The sequence below is a fragment of the Megascapheus bottae genome, chromosome 14 (assembly GCF_031878675.1).
Source record: "Megascapheus bottae isolate mThoBot1 chromosome 14, mThoBot2.hap1, whole genome shotgun sequence".
Lineage (NCBI taxonomy): Eukaryota > Metazoa > Chordata > Mammalia > Rodentia > Geomyidae > Megascapheus > Megascapheus bottae.
This window is the reverse complement of record NC_143522.1, coordinates 2,490,543-2,513,216: the sequence shown is the minus strand read 5'-3', so window position 1 is coordinate 2,513,216 and position 22,674 is coordinate 2,490,543. Positions and strand designations below refer to the sequence as shown.

General features: G+C 38.1%; 1 protein-coding gene and 1 non-coding gene across 2 annotated transcripts in view; one reads left to right on the top strand and one right to left on the bottom strand.

Moving 5' to 3' along the window:
- Mnat1 (MNAT1 component of CDK activating kinase) overlaps positions 1–22,674 on the bottom strand; it is a 118,248-nt gene that overhangs the window by 28,622 nt on the left and 66,952 nt on the right. The window contains exon 7 of the mRNA XM_090344231.1: positions 21,436–21,557. Coding sequence (XP_090200357.1) covers positions 21,436–21,557 — 122 coding nt within the window. The remainder of the gene's footprint in view (positions 1–21,435; positions 21,558–22,674) is intronic.
- Positions 19,210–19,316, top strand: LOC150054524 (U6 spliceosomal RNA). The gene has a single exon (XR_016537734.1). It is a non-coding gene; the product is annotated as a U6 spliceosomal RNA (small nuclear RNA).

Sequence of the window (22,674 nt, the reverse complement as noted above, 5' to 3'; positions counted from 1 at the left end):
TGGGGCTTGAACTCAGGGCCTGAGCACTGTCCTTGGACTTTCTCAAGGCTAGTGCTCTACCACTTGAGCCACAGCACCACTTCTGGCTTTTCTATGTATGTGGTACCAAAGAATTGAACCTGGGTTTTAGTGCATGCTAGGCAAGCACTCTACCACTAAGCCAAACTCCTAGTCCCGTACAGATGTAATTTTTTAGTTTAATTTTCACAAATGTTACTTGTTATACTTTTAAAAATTTAAGATGACCCAGGTGCTTGTGGCTCATGTGGCCAAGTAGTGAAAAAAGAAAAACAAGCAAAAGAGCAAGGGCTCTGAATTCAAGTCCCGGGTGCTGGTGGTTCATGCCCTTATAATCCTTGCTATTTAGTGGCTGAAAACATGAGGCTCACAATTCTAGGCCAGCTTCAAAGGAAAAAGTGACTTTATCTCAACAACAAAAAAACTAGGCATGATGATATCCATCTATGATGTCCATCCCAGCTAGGCTGGGAAACCTAAAATAGGTGGATTGAGGTCCAGATGGATGCATAAGCAAGAAACAAGATCCTACCTCAAAAAGAACAGAGGTATACATAGCTCAGCAGTACAGTGCCTTTCTAGCAAGATAAGGCCCTAATAACCACAAAATAATGATAATGATAAGTAGCAATTCAAGATGACAACCTCAGAACACTGACTTCAAGAGCAGGACCCTTTTATGGAAGTATGGGGCCAAGTATGACCACAGACATCATACATAGCTGAAGCTGACCTTGATTACAGCAATGACTGTCTAACTTAGTAAATATAACAAAACTCACTAACTGCCCATTTTAAATGGTTAACTTTGTGATATATATATTTCAATAAAGGGCAGTTGTTTGGTTTTGGTAGTATTAGGGATTGATCTCAAGCCCCACACTTACTAGGCAAGTGCTCTACCCCTAGATCTATATCTCAGTACTTTTGCTTTTTAAGTTTGTTTCTCAGGAAGGTCTAAACTATTGCCAGTGACTAGGCTTGGGCTGTAATCTTCCTACCTACAGGCATATACCATTACACGTGGCTAGGTTTTTGAAATGCATACTTGCTGACTTTGTCCAGGCTGGCCTCAAATCATTATCTTCTTGTCTCTGCCTCCTGGGATTACTATCCTACCTGTCTCAAGTTTATTTTGTAATGGTTTTAACTGGCAACAGAGTAAAGTTACCAAATTGGGGTACAGCATATGTGTGGGCGGTTGGTGTCTAAGCTAAGATCAGCATCACAGCCTAAGCACCTCTTCCACAAATAAACAGGTGATCATAAAACACAAAGCCTCTAATAAGGGAACTGTATTTCAGAAAGTGCTGCATTGGGTCAAAAGACAGTTCTTTGAATGTTTAAATTAACTGTAGTGATATAGAAAATAACAGCTATAACTCTCTGTCACGGAGCTCTAATACCTTTGTAGAAAGGAGTGGTAGGAGAACCTGAGTCTAATATTTTGTCTTTGACTCAAGTTCTTGATAAAAATGCCATAAATTCTGGATGAGAGGAGTATTTTGTTATTATTTTAATGACTCTAATGGCATACTTCTGGATAACATCAGGATGAGGTCTGCCAGGAGTACCAATCATGTGACAAGACGTCACACCCCCTGGCCTCCAAGGGACTGGGTTTAAAAGTTGAATTGTCAATGGCCAATAATGTGATCAAGCATACCTATAGAAAGTCTTCATAGGAAAAACAAAAGAAGCTAATGTGAATTGACACCCACTTGCAGTCTAGCACTTCAGAGGCTGAAGCAGGAGGATTGGGAGTTTTGAGGCCCGAATGAGCCACACAGTTAGTTCATAGCTCAAAATTAATTCATTAAAACAAATAAACAAAAACAACTAGGCACTGGTGGTTCATAAATGTAACCCCAATTACTCAGGAGGCAGTGATCTGAGGATCACGGTTCAAAACCAGCCCCAGCCCAGGCAGAAAAGTCTGTGAGACTCTCTCTTTTTGGCCAGTCATGGGGCTTGAACTCAAGGCCTGTCCTTGGACTTTTCTCAAGGCCAAACTCCCAGCCCTGAGATTCTTAATAAATTAAACAGAAAGCCTTTGGGAGTTTGGTCTAATAGTAGAGTGTTTGTCTAGCATGCATGAAGACCCAAGTTTGATTCCTCAGTATCATACACATAGAAAAATCTGGAAGTGGTGCTGTGGCTCACGTGGCAGAGCTCTAGCATTGAGAAGGCACAAGGGTAGTGCTCAGGCCTTGAGTTCAAGCCAGGACTGGCGAAAAGGAAAAAAAAAGTTAAACATCCAACAAGTCAGAATTGGAGTTTCTATTCAAGTAGTAGAATGCCATTCTTGAGCAAAATAGCCAAACAAGAGTACAAAGCCCTGAAATCAAGCCCCCAACTGTGGTAAGACAGCAGGATTCAGATATACTATCAGATGGTCACGTACATGAAGAGAGCAAGAGGGGGCACATCTTGACAAGGCAAGGATATTCTGTGTCTCTTTTCCACTTGAGTATCGGCATCCTTTGTAATGGCCTTTATAACAGGTAAACACAAGTCAAGTGTTTCCCTGAGTTGTAAACCATACTCTAGAAAATTAGTGGAAGAGTTATGGGAACTCCCAATTTATAGCCACTAGATCAGAAGAAGTTCTGATGAGTGACAACATGTTACAACCTATCTGAAGTGTGCGTAATGCAGTTTTGAGAAATGGAGGTCTCAATCAATCTAGGAGATTCAATGCTATCTCCAGATAGCCAGTGTTACAACTGAATCCAATTAAAGGATATCCAATTGGCATCTACTAGAAAACTGTGTTTATGTGTGGCATACCTGGTATCAGAAGCATTGTATCTACTAGTGTTTGAGCATAGGAAAAGCACCTAAAGAGTTGTTGTTTTTTTGTATCTCTGACAACTCTTTAAGATAATTCATTTATTTCATACCTGAAAACATCTTAATTGCTTGGGATTTCTAACCAAAAAGCAAAGCCAGATGAGCAGTGCTGTGATTAAAGTTTATATTCAAAAAAAAATATCCACTGAAACATTTTTCTCTTACACTGAGCAATTCCAAAATCAAAATTGTTTGACTGGTTCTATTCTGTAAGAGTCCTATAACAATTTAGCATTTCTGTGATAGCATAGTGTAATTATTTTTTAAAACATCTATTAGAGGGCTGGGAGTTTGGCCTAGTGGTAGAGTGCTTGCCTAGCATGCACAAAGACCTGGGTTCGATTCTTTGGTACCACATACATAGAGAAAAGCCGGAAGTGGTGTTGAGGTTCAAGTGGTTAGAGTTCTATCCTTAAGAAAGTCCAAGGACAGTGCTCAGGCCCTCAGCTCAAGCCCAGGACTGGAAAAAAAAAATCTATTAGACCATATACTTAAAAATTACTAACAGGAGAAATGTAAAACCTACAACATGAGCTGGACATTGATAACTCATGTCTGTAATCCTAGCTTTTTAGGAAGCTAAGATCTGAGGGTTGAGGTTCAAAGCCAGCCATCCTGAGCAGGAAAGTCCATGAAAACTTTCACCTCCAATTAATCACCAAAAGTTAGAAGTGGAGTTGTGGACCAAGTGGTAGAACACTAGCCTTATGTTTGAAAAAGCTAAGGATTAGTACCCAGCACCTGAGTGAATCTCAGAATGGGTGAAAGGGAAGAGAACAGAAGGGAAGGGAAGGCAAAGAAAAGAGAGAGATCTACAACATGAATCTCAAAAATATGAAAGAAGGCCGAGAGTTTGGCCTAGTGGTAGAGTGCTTGCCTAACATGCACGAAGACCTGGGTTCGATTCCTTGGTACCACATACTTAGAAAAAGCCAGAAGTGGTGCTGAGGCTCAAGTGGTGGAGTTCTAGTCTTGAGAAAAATCCAAGAACAGTGCTCAGGCCCTGAGCTTAAGCCCAGGACTGGCAAAAAAAAAAAAAAAGAAAGAAGCCAGATTTTTTTAAGAACTTATAAAAAACACAGAATTCTAGCAAAAACATTAACACTCTTGTTCAACAGTATTGATGCAGTTTATTTTTAAAAGTTTCATTCCAAATAAAGAGTATCATAAATATAGGTTTTATAAGAAAACTATTTAAAAGTGAATGCAACTTAATGGGAGGAGTTGTAGATTGCCAGGATACAAAAATAAGAGCAAAATGAGCAAAAATTTGAGAGAAATACAGAAATGACACTCTTAAAATGTGACTAACAAAACAAAGCCACTAGAAACATGGTATAATGGGCATCTTGTGTAATATTCTGTTAACCCCACTGTGACTTCTGATATTCAGGTATGTTAATATATTCATATTTTGAGCTCAGCTGCTATTATTCAATAATGTAAAACATTTACCTGAAATCATATACAAACTGAAATTTCATTCTACTACTTCCCATTCATATGTAAACTAATTTGCATTACAGCTAGACTTGGAATGGGCAATGATCTATTGCCAACTCTAATTTCTAGCTCAGCTGCAAACATGTGTGTTCACCCATATCCTTCCTTGCTTTACCCAATATCCCCAATACTGGATCTCTCATTCAGACAATTTTTCCTACTATGGGTTTAGTGTTATATTCTGAGAATCAGGGAAGAGGATGGCGTTTCCCTGGTTAGTTTTACAGTATAGCACAAAGATTTTTACTTCTTAATTTTAGAAGTGAATGAATTACTGTTTTTCAAAAAAAAAAAAACATCTCAATTTAGCTTTTCCAGGGACAGACAGCTATAAGAAATGCCCTCCCCCCTAAATCTATGCCACAGTACTTTGAAGACATGGAATACATTTTTTTTTTTTTTTTTTTTTTTGCCAGTCCTGGGCTTGGGCTCAGGGCCTGAGCACTGTCCTTGGACTTTCTTAAGGCTTAGCACTCTAGCCCATGGAATACATTTTTTTTTAACCAGGTCCTGAATTTGACTAGCCGTTTCATCTGGCCCACGCCTAGTACGACAAATTTGAGATCAAATTTTGAACCCCTTGTGTATGTGATAGATCAATAAAATATAAAGCAAATATCTCAAAATGAAATACATAAAAATTAGCTATTATTACTTCTTAGAAGTTTCATTATGATTATAACGACTGAGTGTTTTCAGTTTATAAAGCATGTAGGCCTAACTAGATTTTATCCTCTGCAAAAATGAAAACTATTTGAACCAATGACAGGTAAAACAAGTTTTCTTAAATAGGTTTTTGTTTCACTTTGTTGTTGTTGGTAGTGGTGGTGGTGGTGGTGGTGGTGGTGGTCCTGGGGCTAGATCTTAAGTCCTGGGTGCTGTCCCCAAGCTTTTTGGCTCAAGGCTATGCTAACACTCTACCACTCTCCAGTTCTGGCTTTTTTGAGAGGGTTGGGGAGCAGGGAGATGGAGACTCTCACAGACTTTCCTATCTTGGTCAGCTTTGAACCATGATACTCGGATTTGGCCTCTTGAGTAGCAAAGATTACAGGCATGAGCCACTGGTGCCTGGTTATAAGCACTTTTAAAGATATTATATATGAAAATATGAAGAGAGGAGGAAAGAGAAGGGGGGGAGAAAGGGAGCAGAGGGGACCAAATACGCAGGTCTTGCAAACTAGTATTTTTCACTTACTCAGATTCCAAGGCTGACACAAAAATCTACTGGATTTAACTTTCCAAGTTACTTGCACTTTATTGTCTACAGATTCAATTTGTGGTCATTGCAGGAGATTCTCATATGGCTACTCCAAACCCATTTGACTATCAGACCATTCTGCCTAAAGGGAAATGCTCTCAGCCTATTTTTAACTTCTTATTTTAGAAACAACGTGGCTAGCAATACACATGTCCTAAATCTAGCACTTTAAGCAGATCCTTTATTTCCTTATAGCTATACAGGAACCAAGAACAAATTGTAGAAATCTCAAAAGTTATAGCTTTATAAGGAAAAAAAAGTAAAAAAAAATAGAGATTTAGTTAGAACATCAATAATTGTCTAATTTTATTTTTCCAAATCGATTTAAGTCTCTGTGGTGATATGTGTATAAAAGTTTCAATTATATAAGAATATTAATGTTATTCTAAGAAAAATACTACAACTCTTTTTTAAGCCACTATGTACACACCTGCTATTCTCCTATCAATTTGAGCAGGAAACGTTTCTCCTCAACATCATGAGCAATAGAAAAGTACTTATTAAAACATTAATCACAGTCCATTATATTCTGACTCGCTGCCAAGAGTTCCCATTACATCACTGAAAATATCTATTAACCAAAACCTGCTTCTGACAAGTTACAGGAGTGTAGTGTTCAGAATTTAGTAATGTAAAAGTCAGTTTTAGAAGAACAGTTACAAAATTGATTTTGCAGTGGCAGCAAAATAAGTATTTTTTCTGACATTTATTACAAAAAGGCTAACTTAATGGTGTTTCCAATGAAAAGTATTCAAAATTTATTTCAAATTTCACCTTCAGTTATAAGACACAGTTACTGTTAAAGTATTAAATACCAATGACTAAATGTGAAATTAAACAATTTTAAAATGTGCTGAATACAGCACTGTATATGGAACTATATTGACTTGTGTAAATATGGGCCTTGTTTAGAACCATGTCTCACAGGAAATTGTCGAAAATGAAAACCATCCCTCTTTTACTCCCTTTCTTCAGGATTTATGTTTTTACATTTAAAACCAGTTATAAGAAGGAGGAAAAACATGCAACATTACCTGCAAGTCAGAATAATGAGTACTTTGGGGATTCTGAGCATGGTTAAATAATTTAATATTATTGGGAAGCAAAGTTTAAATATATTTTTATTTTGTTCTAACAGAACCAACTATCTAGTTTTCATTTCTTAAACTGGTTATTGGAGAAATAGTGGCAATGGCTTCCTAACTTAATATAGACAACTCCAAACCACAAGGAAGAGAGATAACTTTTAACTAATAAAATGCTAAGATAAAAGCATAGGGTTTTTAGGCAATTATTTTTTAAGAACAGAAGCCACTTATGACTTATGATTTTTATAGATTGAGAAAAACAACTTAATGCTAAAAATGTGGGTAATTCTCTTATTTGTTTATATATTTTTTTAATAATGTACATACATAGTATGGTCATGGGGAAAAAACTTCATTAAACTTACCAATTTTAACAAATGATCTTAAGATAGCTACTTAAGACTCTAAAATGATTTAAGGAGACTATTAAAGAAACAGCTTACTTAGCCTATAAATTTGGAATTTTGTAATCTCAATTTCTAAAATGGAACAGATTTCCAATAACTAACCTGTTTTGTATATTTATAGTTTTGTTTTCAACTATTTCTAATGTTTAATTTGTTTGGAAAAGAAATTTAAAAAATTTAAAGAAATTAAAAGGATGAATTGCATCATGCAAGAACTAGCATGTTTTATATTTTAACAGTTAAAAGCATCACCAAGCTACATATGTCTAAAAATTTCCTACCAACTCAATCTCCAGGTAATTTTTGCCCCAGTCTCTCTAAATGGAAGCACAATTTCCACATACCTAAATATAACTGAATGAATGAATGAATGAATGGTTATCTATTCTTGGAAATCATTTTACAGAGAATACAAATCTTTCAGGACACAATTCCAACAGTTATCTGAATCTCAATTTGTGATATTGAGTTTTCAAATAGAAAATTAATGATGTACACTTTACAGTACCATCAATTTAAAGGTTAAAAGACATGTAATTATCAAAGGCACTGGAAGTGGCACTGTGTCTCTAGTGGTAGAACAGTAGTCTTGAGTTGAAGAGCTCAGGGACAGCACCTGGGCCCAGAGTTCATACCCCACGACTGACAAAAAGAAAGAAAAAAAAAAAAAAGGATGTGTTCTGATTATAACTTATGTCTTTTTTTATTTCCTTCTTAACTAAGATAAAAACTAATGTCAATTTTTCTGAACAAAACTATTACAACTACAGATTCCACAGATTAAAATGAAAACATAATATCATAACATTTTATATTAGACGAAATGGATAAATTCTTTCAAAAACAGAAACTAGCAGTTTCCTCACAACAATAAATAACCTAAATAGCCTTAATGATCAAAATATTCAATGTTTTTGCCTAAGACAAGGAACAAGGTAACAATACTTCTTCTCATGTTTCCATGCCATACAAGAAATTCAAAGGAGACAAACAAAACAAACTTGGAAATAATAAAGGCTAACTTCACTGGGCTACAGTGACTCATACCTGCAGTTACAGTGCTTAGGAGGCAGAGATCTAAGGATTGGGGCTCAAAACCAGCCTGGGCAGAAAAGTCTATGAGACTCTTGTCTCCAATTAATCACAGAAAAAAACTAGAAGTGGTGCTGTGACTCAAGTGGTAGAGTGCAAGCCTTGAGCACAAAGAAGCTCAGGAACAGCACCCATGCTTGAGCTCAAGAAAGAGGGTGGGGAAGGAAGGAGAGAAAGAAAAGGAAGAAACATGCCGTGGCTCAAGTGTAGAATGCTAGCCTTGAGAAAGCCCAAGGACAGTGCTCAGGCCCTGAGTTCAAGCCCTGGGACTGGTAAAAAAAAAAAAAAATTAAGACAGTACATATATGAAGTTCTGATATAACTTAGTTTCTTCTAAATCTAAAGACAGCTAATCACTCCTTGCAGAGTTTTATAAATTATATTTTTATTAAGTAGTTGTACAAAGAAGTTGCCATTCAAAAATAAGTTCATGAATATACAATGCATCTTGATCAATGTCACCCATTTCATCATTCTTCCAATCCCTTCTACGCCTCTACACCCTCTCCCTCAATTTTCCTAAGATTTTTTTTTTTTGTCGGACATAGGGCTTGAACTCTGGGCCTGGGCACTGTCCCTGAGATCTTCAGCTCAAGGCTACTGCCCTACCCCTTGTGCCACAGCCTCACTTCCCATTTTCTAGTGGTTAATTGGAGATAAGAGTCCCAATGCTTAGTACCCATGCTGGCGTTGAACCTCTATCCTCAGATCTTAGCATCCTGAGTAGCTAGGATTACAGGCATGGAGCCACCGTGCCCGGCAGGATTTGTATTGAATTTTATGACTGTATCCTATCCTCCCCTTCCTCTCTTCAGAATTTTTTTTGTGTATGTAGTCATTCCTGGGGCTTGATCTCTAGTCCTGGGCAATGTCCCTGAGCTATGTTGCTCAAGGTTAGTGCTCTACCACTCAAGCCACAGCTCCACTTTTAGCTTTTTGATGCTCAATTGGAGATAAGAGTCTTGGGGACTTTCCTAGTTGATCCTCAGATTTCAGCATCCTGAGTAGTAGGATTATAGGCATAGCACTGATACTGAATTCATCATAAATTGGCAAAATCATTGTATTTGGTATCAGCTAAAATATTAACATACATACCATGAAAATAGTGCACACTGATTCAAGAGTGAAAGTAACTATAGAGAGGTATCTACGCAAATGAAAGAGTAGGACAAATGTTTCAAAGGGGGCCCGGGAGTTTGGCCTAGCGGTTAAAGTGCTTGACTAGCATGCACAAAGACCCGGGTTCGATTCCTCGGTATCCCACATACACAACCAAGCCGGAAGTGGCAGAGACGAGACACAACCAAACCGGAAAAGTGGCAGAGACAAGAGAGCGAAAGAAGCGAGCTGAGCTGAAGTGAACAAAAAGCCCAACCGAGTGGTGGCCGGAGCGAGCGGGGCCGGAGCGAGAAGGGGCCAGAGCGAGAAGGGGCCAGAGCGAGCAGAGCCAGGAGCAAGCGAGAGCTGGCAGGGCCGGAGCGAGCAGGGCCAGAGGAAGCCAGGAGCAGGGCCGGGCCGGAGCGAGCAGGGCCGGGCCGGAGCGAGCGGGGCCAAGAGCAAGCTGGAGCCAAGCGGGGCCGGAGCGAGCGGGGCCAGAAAGAGAAAGGGGCAAAAAAAAAAAAAAAATGTTTCAAAGGCCTAATCATTTCTTTATTATGAAGTGTTACTTAGAAATATAGAAGTAAGGGCCAGGAGCGTGGCTTAGTGGTAGGGTACCTGCCAAGCATGCATGAAGACCCACAAGTTCAATTCCTTGGTACCACATATATAGATAAAGGTAGAAGTGGTTCTTTGGCTCAAGTGGTAGAGTGCTAGCTTTGAGAAAAGCCCAAGAATAGTGCCCAGGCCCTGAAGTTCAAGACCCAGGACTAGCAAAAAAAAAAAACAAAAAACTGGATATGGTGGCCAGCCCATGTCTATAATACCAATACTCATGAGCTGGAACCAGGAGGAAAATAAAAAGAAAAGACAAAGAAATACAGAGATGAAGAACAAGAATTTGACTCATTAAATGGGCAGGATCAGAACCAAAAATTGTTAAGTCATAGCCAGCACATGGCTCAAGCCTCCTGCTACTCAGGAGGCTGAGATCTGAGGATCAAGTCTCAAAGCCAGCCCGGGTACAAAAGGACCTGAGACTCTTATCTCCAATTAACCTCTAGAAAACTGGGAAGCAGGGCTTGGCTCAAGGGTAGGATGGTAGCCTTGAGCTGAAGAGCTCAGGGACAACACCCAGGGCCAGGGATAGGGCAGTAGCCTTGAGCTGAAGAGCCCAGAGACAGTGCCCAGGACGAGTTCAAGCCCATGACCTATTGGGGGGGGGGGAGGGAATAAGTTAAGTCATGCAGAATCTAGGGATGCTAAGTAGTCTTGATATCACCTATTGTTCTCAGCCATGCAAATAAAAAAGCTACATATAACCAATCCATATCTTCTCTCACACTGAAATATTCTAGAATGAAAAGTAAATCCTACTTGGTCATCTGATTCAAATTTTACTATCATCTTGGTAATTTTTCTTTCAAAAGAAGAATTCACTTAAAATTAATAAATGAAAAAAAAAAAAACAATTAGCCAGGCACAGTGGCTCATGCCTGTAATCCTAGCTACTCAGGAGGCTGAGATCTGAGGATCACAGTTCAAAGCCAGCCTGGGCACCTTGATGACTCTTATCTCCAATTAATCACTAGAAAAGGGGAAGTGGGACCAAGGCTCAAGGGGTAGGGTGGTAGCCTTGAGCTGAAGAGCTCAGGGACAGGGCCCAGGCCCAGAGTTCAAGCCCCATGACCAAAACAAAAAAAAGCTTTCATGAAGCAACATATCCCAAACAAAGAATCTCCCTGACTAAAAGAAAATTTGAAAGACAACCAAATTTCTATTTCACAATGAATTTCAGAATCTGTAATACTGTTTGTAGATCTGTCAATAAAATTATTCTAGCAACTTTCAAATGGTCCCCACAGTGGAAAAACTTCAAACACAAAAGTTTCAACAGCTAAATTCCTTTTTCACAATCACTGACGTATCACTGTTTAATTGAAATCTATTGTTTAAACTCAGGAATATGTATACCAAAGGAGAATTTGAAAGAAAAACTTAGTCAGAAAGGAGATAGAATTTCAAAACCTTACAAACCTATTCTTGAGTGAATATAGATGTAGCTGAGTTTATAGAATGAAAAATAAATAAAAAGAGCTTGGGGCTTGGGGGCGGGAGTGTGGCCTAGTGGTAGAGTGCTCGCCTAGCATGCAAGACGCCCTGGATTCAATTCCTCGGTACCACATACACAGAAAAAGCCAAGTGGCTCAAGTGGCAGAATGCTAACCTTGAGCAAAAAATGTCCAAGGACAGTGCCCAGGCCGTGAGTTCAAACCCCTGGACTGGCAAAAAAAAAAAAGAGGGGGGGGAGGGAGAGAGAGAGAAAGAGAGAGAGCTTAGAACTGACTACAGAACTGGTAGCTCACTAATTTCTGTGTGCAATATGTTATTTAAGAAATAAATGTGGGGCCGGGAGTTTGGCCTAGTGGTAGAGTGCTTGCCAGGCATGCATGAAGACCCCGGTTCGATTCCTCGGTACCACATACATAGCAAAAAGCTGGAAGTGGTGCTGAGGCTCAAGTGGTAGAGAGCTAGCCTTGAGAAAATCCAAGGACAGTGCTCAAGCCCTAAACCCAAGCCCAGGACTGGAAATGCAAAAAAGCAAGAAGTAGAAGTGTGACTCTAGGGGTGGTAAAGTACATCCATGAACAAAAAGGCCAAATATGAGCAGGAGACCCTAAGTTAGAACTCTAGTACATATACACACGCGTGTGTACACACACACACTTTTGTCCCTGCTATCAAAACCATATTCATAATGGGAATACTTTCTTGCCAACCATACTGTTGCCATATTAGGGCAAGCCACTGTCTAATCTGGGCTGCTACCTGTTTTCCTCCTTTCACCATTATTTTCTACCACTGTCACCATAGCTCCCTATAATACACCTTTCTAGACATTTTATCACAGCAAATCTCATTCCTTGACAACTTCCTATCAAAGTAAAAAATTTCCAAATATTTCTCCTTTAAATTAAAAACACAAATCTTTACCATTGTCTAAAAATATCAGTCATAGCAAAGAAAGCCCAACCCGCCCCCTTACATAAAAACTTGCTATTTCTCTGACCTCTTCTCCAACTTTCCCCATATTCATTTTATCTTCAGATAAATTAGAATCCTTGCTTGCCTCCATATACACTTCCCCTAGGGGCCTTTGTATTTACAGTTCCTCTGACTTCCCAGAATCTTTCATGATTCATTTCTTTGCCAAATTCATGTCTCTGCTAAAACATCATCTTACAAGACTTCATTACAAACTACCATTTTAGGCATTCAAATTGGAGTCACCCTACTCCAGTTACTCTTTAATCTTTTACCTTTCTGTATTTGTCTTCAGAGTACTAATTATCACCCTCAGTGTGATTGAAGACATCTCTAATTTTATGTGTCACCCTCTGGGCTAAGGAATGATGGACAGCTGATAAAACATTGTTTCTGAGTACATCTGGGAGGATGTTTCCAGAAGGGATTAACATTTGAATCAGTATACTGAGTAAAGAAGATCCATCTTCATCTAGCCTAGCTAAAAGCCTAATAGAAAGAAGAAAAATGCAAAGAGAAAATTTACCTTCTTCTGGAACTAAGATATTCCATTTTTTACCCTAAGACATCACAACATCTAAGTTGTTATATCTTCACATTCTGGGACTTAAATCTCTTACAGTATGTCTATCCTTTTAGCCACAAACTCATTCCTGGGCCTTCATCTCACAAGAGTCACATTGTGGGCCTTCTAGACTCAGAATGAATTATACCACCACTCTCTCATTTTCCAGACTGCAGACCACATGTATCTCTAGGAACTCAAAGCTTCCATATTCACGTGAGCCAATGATCTTATATCTCCATATCCTTTTGGCTATATTGCTGGAAAACTCTTGGCAAATTTCCATCTAACAAATTCAATTATTTTTCATTGCGACTTTACAAAAAACGGGCATTCATAATAGGCATTCTAGTCATTGTTCTTTTCTCAGTACCCAGATGAGTAACTGGTTCATAGTAAATATTTCATAAATACTTGCTGGGTGATAAGCAAATGAATATTGAAAGTAAAGCAAGCATTGAAAGAATTGTTTTCTCAGTTAACTTGAGCTAAATGCTAAAATGTTTCATTTCCCAATTGAGACAATTATATAGAGAGTCTACAGGGGTTTGACAAATTTTATAGTGATTTGGGAGGAATAGCCAAATTCGCAAAATAAATAAAACTTGCTTTTCTGGAGTCTTATAAAATTTGAATTAAAACTATATTTCATTGCAATAATTTATTATATTTAACTGCCTTTCTTTCTGGGATTAATTTTGGAATATGTCTCATTATATATATTTTAATTAGTATTATGATTTAATACTCTTAAAATTGTTTTACAAAAAGCCACTCTGGAATCCACTGCATAATTACATTTCCTCAGTGACCTTGCAATCTCGTGAGCATTTACTCTAGACTAAACAGCTTCATTCAGCTGCCCTGTGTCTGACTCCTGATGAAAGAAGCTTGTTTGACAACTGCCTTCAAGTTGAAACATATTTTTTTCAAGATTGCATAAAACAAGGATTTAAAACTTACCAGAACAGAGCCAAACTAGAACTTTAAGCACAAAAGATCATGCTGATATGTGACTTGATTGTTAATTCAAAACTAACAAAAACATTTTGCTGTCATGGCAAGCAGCACAGCTAATTTAATATTATTTCCATAGTTAGAATCAAGTATAATATAAACTATTTGCTCTTACACACGTATAGTACAGTCTCACATAACTCTACTATTGTCTATATTCTTTGATTCTGTAATGCTCCTGAGGGCTTTTATAAAACTGACATGAAAATGTAAATGAGTAGCATAGAAAATACAAAATATAAGATAAAACTAGCATTTTTCCCTTATTAGTCAAGCCATGCCATTGTCAACAAGAGCCTTGGCCATATAAAATACCATATTTCCTCATGAAAACTTTAGAATATAACAGCTTCCTATCTTTAGAAATATAATTTGTTTCTAGAGAAATGCATGATAAACATGAAAACAGAAATAGGTCCTAAGTGTAGTGGTGCTCACACACTATTTCCTCTTGTCAAAACTCACGGAAATCTACAACTAGATATTTTACTGTATGTAGACTATACTTTAATAAAGCTGACTCAGTTTCTAATTTCTTCAGTCACAGGATTTTCTTTGGGGGTGGAGAGAGGAGCATGGCACAAAGCCCTGGGCTCCATTCCTTCGTACACAGAAAAAGCTGGAAGAGGTACTGTGGCTCAAGTGGTAGAGCTCTAGCTTTGAGAAAGCCCAAGGACAGTGCCCAGGCCCTAAGTTCAATCCCTAGGACTGGCAAAAAAAAAAAAAAAAGGTTTTATTTGTTTTAGGTCCAAGACTAGGACTTGAACTCAGTACCTTTCACTTTTGCTCAAACCTCCAAGCCCAAATCCTAAAAGTTTCAAGGCATGATAGACGGCCTTCTGTTTCACTGACAGAAACCCAGGAAAAGGGCTGGGAGTTTGGCCTAGTGGTAGAGTGCTTGCCTAGCATGCACGAAGACCAGGTTCCATTCTTTGGTACCATATACTTAGAAAAAGCCAGAAGTGGTGCTGAGGCTCAAGTGGTAGAGTTCTAGCCTTGAGAAAGTCCAAGGACAGTGCTCAGGCCCTGAGCTTAAGCCCAGGACTGGCAAAAAAAAAAAAAAGAAACCCATGAAAAACACATTTTCTGAAGTGGCGCTGTGGCTCAAGTGGTAGAGCACTAGCCTTGAACTGAAGAGCTCAGGGACAGTACCCAGGCCCAGAGTACAAGCCCCACAACCAACAACAACAACAACAAAATCAAATTTCCTTAACTAGCTCAGATTTATCTCGGGATAAAATATTTGCTATTGAGCTGAGCAAGCATGAGGCCATGAGTCCCATAGCAAAAACAACAAAAAAAGAATATTTGGTACTTCAAAATAATTATAGATCATTAGGCTCAAGTACACTGATATGTACAAAAATTTCTAAAGATTAAATTTGATTTTTAAAAGTACTTAGTCTATAGAAATGTAAATAGTCAAAATGATAAAAAGCATTCACAGAAAAATAAGAATATAAGAATAAGAATTTGTGTGGGGGGTATGGGGGGGGGAGAGAAATGGGTACCAAGACATGTGAAAGGGTATCAATGTATGTGAATTAATGCACCTTCTATCTGGAAAATATCATGTAACCCTTTTACTAATTACAATAAAAAAAATTAAAAAAAATTAAAAAAAAAGAATAAGAATTTGCATCATACTAGGTTCAAAAGTTTTAGTCAAAGTGGGGCACCCACCGCTTTGTGACTCACATTTATAATCCTATCTACTTACTTAGGAGGCTGAGACATATATATAATAAAGCAAAAGAAATTTTACAGTTATAACCCAAATAATTGCACCTGGGAGCTATAGTTTGAATCTGAAGGCTCCCCCAAAGACGCCTTAGTCTGAAAGCTTGCTCACCAGGTAGTTCAGAACTTTCTTTTTAATTACAGCAGGATTTAATTTTAGTATTGCCGAGTAAACAGAAACAATAATTAAAAGACAGGGCTTCCTAAGGAGAACAATGCAAAATTATTTACTTTAACCTATTTAACAGCTCAAAGACTTAAAACTACTTCATACAATGAGCAATTTAAACAGAACAAAATATTTTTCAATTTAAGAGTTAACAGTTGTACTCTATGACTGATTCATAAGAATAAATAAGGAGGGGCCGGGAGTTTGGCATAGCAGTAGAGTGCTTGACTAGCTCAAGTGGTAGAGCTCTAGGTTCAAGCCCAGGACAGGCAATCAATCAATCAATCAATCAATCAATCAATCAATAAATGGAGCGAGCCAGAGTTCAAGCCCAGGACAGGCAATAAATAAATAAATAAAAATAAGGAGCAAGCCGGAAGTTTGGCCTAGCAGTAGAGTGCTTGCCTAGCATACATGAAGGCTTGGGTTCGATTCCTCGGTACCACATATACAGAAAAAAGCTGGAAGTGGTGCTGTGGTTCAAGTGTTAGAGCTTTAACCTTGAGAAAGCACAAAGACAGTGCTCAGGCCCAAGTGCAAGGCCCAGGATTAGCAAAAATAAAAATAAATAAATAAATAATACTTAAAAAAAGAAAGAATTGGGGCCGGGAGTTTAGCCTAGTAGTAGAGGGCTTGCCAAGCATGCATGAGAACCTGGGCTGGATTCCTTGGTACCACATACATAGAAAAAAAAAGGCCAGAAGTGGTGCTGTGGCTCAAGTGGTAGAGCTCTAGTCTTGAGAAAACCCAAGGACAGGGCTCAGGCCCTGAGCTCAAAGCCCAGGACTGGTAAAAATAAGGAGCCAAGTGCCAGTGGCTCATGTAATCCTAGCTATTAAGGTGCCTACTTAGCTTAAGTGGAGAAGTCCATAAGACTCTTACCCCTAATTAACAACCAAAAAGCCAGAAGTGAAGCTGTGGCTCAAGTGGTAGAGTGTTAGCCTAGAGCACAATAGCTCAGAGACAGTGTCTGCACTTTTGAATTCAAGCACCAGGACTGGCATAAAAACAAAGAAACCAATTTAGGTTTTTCCATGTACTATTTTTAAGTCTGGTGATAAAGACTGCCTTAAACCTTACATACAAAGCACACAAATTCATTTCTATTCTAAATACTTATAAGCTTTTAATTATGTTTCATTATTCAAACATTTGAGTAACATAGAAATCTGTTCATAAACATTCATTAAAATGCAGTATGAACTCATAAATGAAACAAAAATGTATGAATTCATACTAACATAAACTATAAATGTATAAAATCAAAATTTTTTGTATGAGTTGTGTGATGTGAATTCAAGGTCTGGGCACTGTCTTGATATTTTTCGTTGTTTTTTTAAGTCTAAGCTCTTGAGGGTTTTTTTTTTTTCTTCTTATTTAAGTCTAGGCTAGAACACTATGACTGGAGCCCTAGCTCCCCTTTCTTTTTTGGATTTTTTTTTTTTTTTTTTTTACCCGACCTGGGCTTGAGCTCAGGGCCTGAGCACTGTCCTTGGGTTTTCTCAAGACTAGAATTCTACCACTTGAGCCACAGCATCATTTCTGGCTTTTTGCTATGTATGTGGTACCGAGGAATTGAACTCGGATCTTTGTGCATGCTAGGCAAGCACTCTACCACTAGGCCAAATTCCTGGCCCCCTAGCTCCCCTTTCTACTTTTAGGTGATTAGAGATAAACGTCTCATGGACTTTCCTTCATTTACTACAATGCTCAGATCTCAAGCCTTCTGAGTAGCTAGGAGTACAGGTGTGAGCCACTAGTGCCTGATTTAATACAATTTTAAATTTCCTTAGTTATAACTTTTAACTCTCATCTGTTAACTGATAATTGAGGAGTTTTAGAAAGGACATTAACTATTTAATCAAGCTCAAGAAAAAGTATTTTTTAAATAATAAAGATATCTACTCTGTACTTTGAAAAGCAATTCTTTTCCTATTTGTATAAGCTCATAAATAAACAACTCATTAAATGTATCACTTATAGCTATCTTAAAATCACAGTTATATTTGATTAATAACTTGGAATTCATGAAATTGAGTCATAAATTTGTATTAAAGTACGTAATTTGTATTGAGTACATAATTTGTATTAAAGAAATGTCTTCGGCCGGGAGTTTGGCCTAGTGGTTAAAGTGCTTGCCTAGCATGCATGAAGACCCGGGTTCGATTCCTCAGTACCACATACATAGAAAAAAAAGTCTGAAGTGGTGCTGAGGCTCAAGTGGTAGAGCTCTAACCTTGAGAAAGTCCAAGGACAGTGCTCAGGCCCTGAGCTCAAGCCCATGACTGGCAAAAAAAAAAGAAATGTCTTCTCTGGTTGAAGAGTAATAAAATACTAACTACAAAGCTAACTGATTATTAAAAAGATAATCTCATGTTGCCAATTAGTAAGGCTTTCAAAACTAGTAAGACCATGGCCTAGAGAATTTCAATTAGCAGTTAAGTTTTCCCAGTGCTTGTTTACATACTGTCTTGAGCAAAGCAGGAGAGAGCAATCAACATAATTTGAACTGTAATTACATGTTCCTAATACCCTGTTAATGAGAAATTTCTATACATTCTTCACTCTTTCTCAACTAACTAATTGAACTCAGTGCTTATGCATTCTAAGAAAATGCTCCACCATTGAACTACATTTTAAACCTCATATCAAAGTTTTATTAAAGGACAAAGGACCATCTTTGGAGAAATGATATCTCCAAACATTTTTTTACATAAACTCCCACATATATATATATAATTAAAATTATTTTAAAGTATTTACATCCATGTTTTAGCACCAATAAAGGGGACGGCACATGAACTTGTACTACTTTTAAATTTTATCATATACTTTTTAAGATATATACAATAAAATGGAAATAAGGTGATCTATTCTGTCTCTACAGAAATTAAACCTGTTAGTTGCCTCCTTAGCGCAGTAGGCAGCGCGTCAGTCTCATAAACCTGTTATACATTCTCTGGGAATATATTTATAATTGAAATTTTGTTGCACAGAAAAGAAAGGAGAAAAGAGTAGAAGACAGAGGACTGAGTAGGATGAATAAAGATATTGTAAAAGGGATAATCAACACTTATTAGATGTAATCATCTAGTAAAGCTGTGGGTATCTACCCCTAGGACTAATGTTGAGAAAGACAATGATCTGCTTCTAGAATCATGAAACTGTATTATAAATATTCAGTGGTTAATGGTAAGCAACTACTACTACCTCCATTAATAAAGGTGATTCAGACTCCTTATTTGTCCTGATATAGGACAAATCAGACTGAAATATGACAAACACATGAGAAAGTACAAGTACTACAGTTACACTATATCTGACACATTCCATGCTTAAAACTCTATAGTAAGGTGCTCGCTTCGGTAGTACATATACTAAAACTGGAACAATACAGAGAAGATTAGCACGGCCCCTGCGCAAGGATGACATGCAAATTTGTGAAGCATTCCATATTTTTTTTTTTTGCCAGTCCTGGGGCTTGAATTCAGGGCCTGAACACTGTCCTTGCGCTTGTCCTCAAAGCTAGTGCTCTACTACTTGAGCCACAGCACCACGTCCGGCTTTTTCTATGTATGTGGTACCGAGGAATCGAACCCAGGTCTTTGTGCATGCTAGGCAAGCACTTTTCCCACTAGGCCAAACTTACAGCTCTGCATTCCATATTTGTAAGTGAAAAAAAAAATTACACTAAGCTGGGAGCTGGTGGCTCATGCCTGTAATCTAGCTACTCAGGAGGCAAAGATCTGAGGATCTGGATACAAAGCCAGCTCAAGCACGAAAGTCCGTGAGACTCTTATCTCCAATTAACTACCAGAAAACTGGAAGTGGCACTGTGGCTCATGTGGAAGAGCAGTAGGCTTGAGCTGGGACAGTGCCCAGGCCCAGAGTTCCAGCCCCACAACTGCCACCAAACAAAAAAAGGGGCTGGGAATTTGGCCTAGTGGTAGAGTGTATACCTGGCATAGACAAAGACCTAGTTTCAATTCCTTGGTACCACATACATAGAAAAAGCAGGAAGTGGTGCTGTGGCTCAAGTGGTAGAGCTCTAGCCTTGAGAAAGTTCAAGGACAGTGCTCAGGTCCTGAGTTCAAGCCCCAAGACTGGCAAAAAACAAAACAATAATAATAACAAACAACTACAACAAAAACTCTCAAAACTATAGTGGCAAAGGAAAACAGAAACTAAATAGTAATAAAATATGTTGCTCAAGTTTATTCAACTTAGTAATTTACTGAAAAAAATACAACCAACTAAATTTATTTTAACAGTATTTTCAGTGGGTTAAATACTGAAGCACACAATCATATACACTTCCACCACCATAGCAGACTAAGAGTGAAAGATGAATAAAGTTCCTAAAATAAACTGAATAAAGCCATCTAAACACTAAGTGCAAGAAAAAAAAAGTTTAAAAAACAACAACAGGAAGAGAACGAATAAGGTCCTCGCTCCTTTACTCTATCTTTAAAAGGGCAAAAGCCATCAGCCCCTGAAGAAAGCCAACTCTAGGTTTTCCTAGGCTCCTATGCTAAAACAAACCAGAAATGGGTGTGAAAAGAGAGAACCACGTTATGCCTAAATCCCTCACTACACCCAACAAAAACAACAGCATTTAGCTGTGAAGTGGCAGGTAGGACAAGAAATCTCCCTGTACTCTAAAGGAAGGAATACAAGTAGTTATTAGCCTTTGAGAAAGGATCATTTAGAAGCACCACTCTGAGGGTTAGGCATAAAGGGCATAGTAAGACTAATGTTACAACCAAAGAATCAAGAATCAAGGAAGTCCAAGTAAAAAGCAATAACAGGAGAAAAGCAACAAAAGAGAACACCCTCTAAGGCTCAGCAGAAGTTAACTTCTATAAATTAAAACCATAAACAGGTGGCTCACACCTGTAATCCTAGTTACTCAGGATGGTGAGATCTGAGGACTGAAGTTCAAAGCCAGCACAGGCACAAAAGTCCATGAGACTCTTATGTCCAATTAACCACCAGAAAACCAGAAGTGGTGCTGTGGCTCAAGTGGTAGAGTACTAGCTTTCAGCTGAAAAGCTGAAGAGCTCAGGGACATTGCCCAGTCCCAGAGAAAAGAAGGGGAGGGAGGGGAGGGAGGAAGAAGGAGGGAACCTCTAGAAAACGGGAAGTGGGGCTTGGTTCCAGGGTAGGGCAGTAGCTTTGAGCTGAAGTGCTCAGGGACAAGGCCCAGGCCCAGGGGTAGAGTTCTGGGCCAGTGCCCAGGCCTACTTCAAGCTCCAGGTGTTGAGGCTCAAGTGGTAGAGCTCTAGCCTTGAGAAAGTCCAAGGACATTGTTCAGGACCTGAGCTCAAGCCCAGGACTGGCAGAGAGACAGAGAGACGGAGAGATGGAGAGACAGAGAGAGAGAGAGACAGAGACAGAGAGAGAGAGAGAGACAGAGAGAGAGAGAGAGAGAGAGAGAGAGAGAGAGAGAGAGAGAGAGAGAGAGAGAAGAGAGAACCTAAGAACACTAAAATGTCAACAACAAAAAAAAAAAAAACCCAAAAGCCAAAAGCCCTATACACACAATAGCTCCTCAATGTGAAGTTATTTTAGATTCTTACCCAAGTCTTCCTAACATCTCAAGCTCAGGAACTTGTGGTCCACATGTCTCTATCTGCAGGGGTTGGTATTCATATAAAGCTTCTTCCAGCTTATGAATAGGTGCTAATGAAATATGTTGGCCCTGTCAGAAAAATTAAGAAAATGTCTTTTAGTATTACTTTCATCTTGTTAGGTATTTGAACTTATATTAAAACATTCAATGAATTACTTGCCTGAAAAAAATATATATACAGGGGGACAGTAAGAAAAAACAAGGGAATGGGTGACATTCAAAAAGGAAAATGTACTCATTTCTGATTTGCATGACTGTAACCCATCTGTAAAGAACCTTTATAACAACAATTTTTTTAATTTCACCCAAAAAATAATAGGAAATAAAAAATAATAGACATGACTCAGTAGTACTCTAACATTCATGTGTCAAAATATACTTTTCATAAGCTTGTCATATGATTTGAAAAGTCCAGTACTGGATCCACATGTTTTACATTGGTAAAAGATAGAAGAGAAAGAGAAAACAAAAACCTGCAACAATTTTAAAAACATAACTACTAAAACTGCATTACCATTCCATTCCCACTTTGGAAATTAAAGAGCACAACTCAGAAGAATGACACCAAAACAGTTATTTTCAAAAGCTGAAATGTTTTTCAGCAAAAATAATATTCAATGAAAACAAGTTAAGAAAGCGTGACATGACTTAAGAAAAGTCATTAGATTGGGAAAGAATACACTAAAACTAGTCATTCTCTAAATACTATCAGCAATACCCAGTCACTGAGTTATGATGTCCTATAATGCAAGGTCTTATCTGAAGTGTATACACATAAAAGTTTACCTAATAATAATTGTTTAAAAACATGTACTCCATTGCAGGCATTTTCCAGGGGCTTTTCAAATGTATTAGCTCACAGTATTCACAATCATTTTATAGTAAGCACTACTAACTCACTCTCCAGGTAAGGACATGGACCAATGTCATCTACTTAAACAGGCTGAGGATCAGAGACAAGTTTTCAAATTACAATGCCTCGGCTGTTTCCTTCTAGCTCTCTCTTTTTATAGATATAGAAACTAATATTCCCAAAATATAGATTTTTCCCAAGATCACATTTAGTCAGATTTCCTAATCCCTGTCCAATGTGGCTCTACTATTCCAATGCCCACCTTCTAATATCTTTTTAAGACAATTTGTTCAATTTAAAATTTTGCTCAATTTAAAAGTTTAATATCTTAGT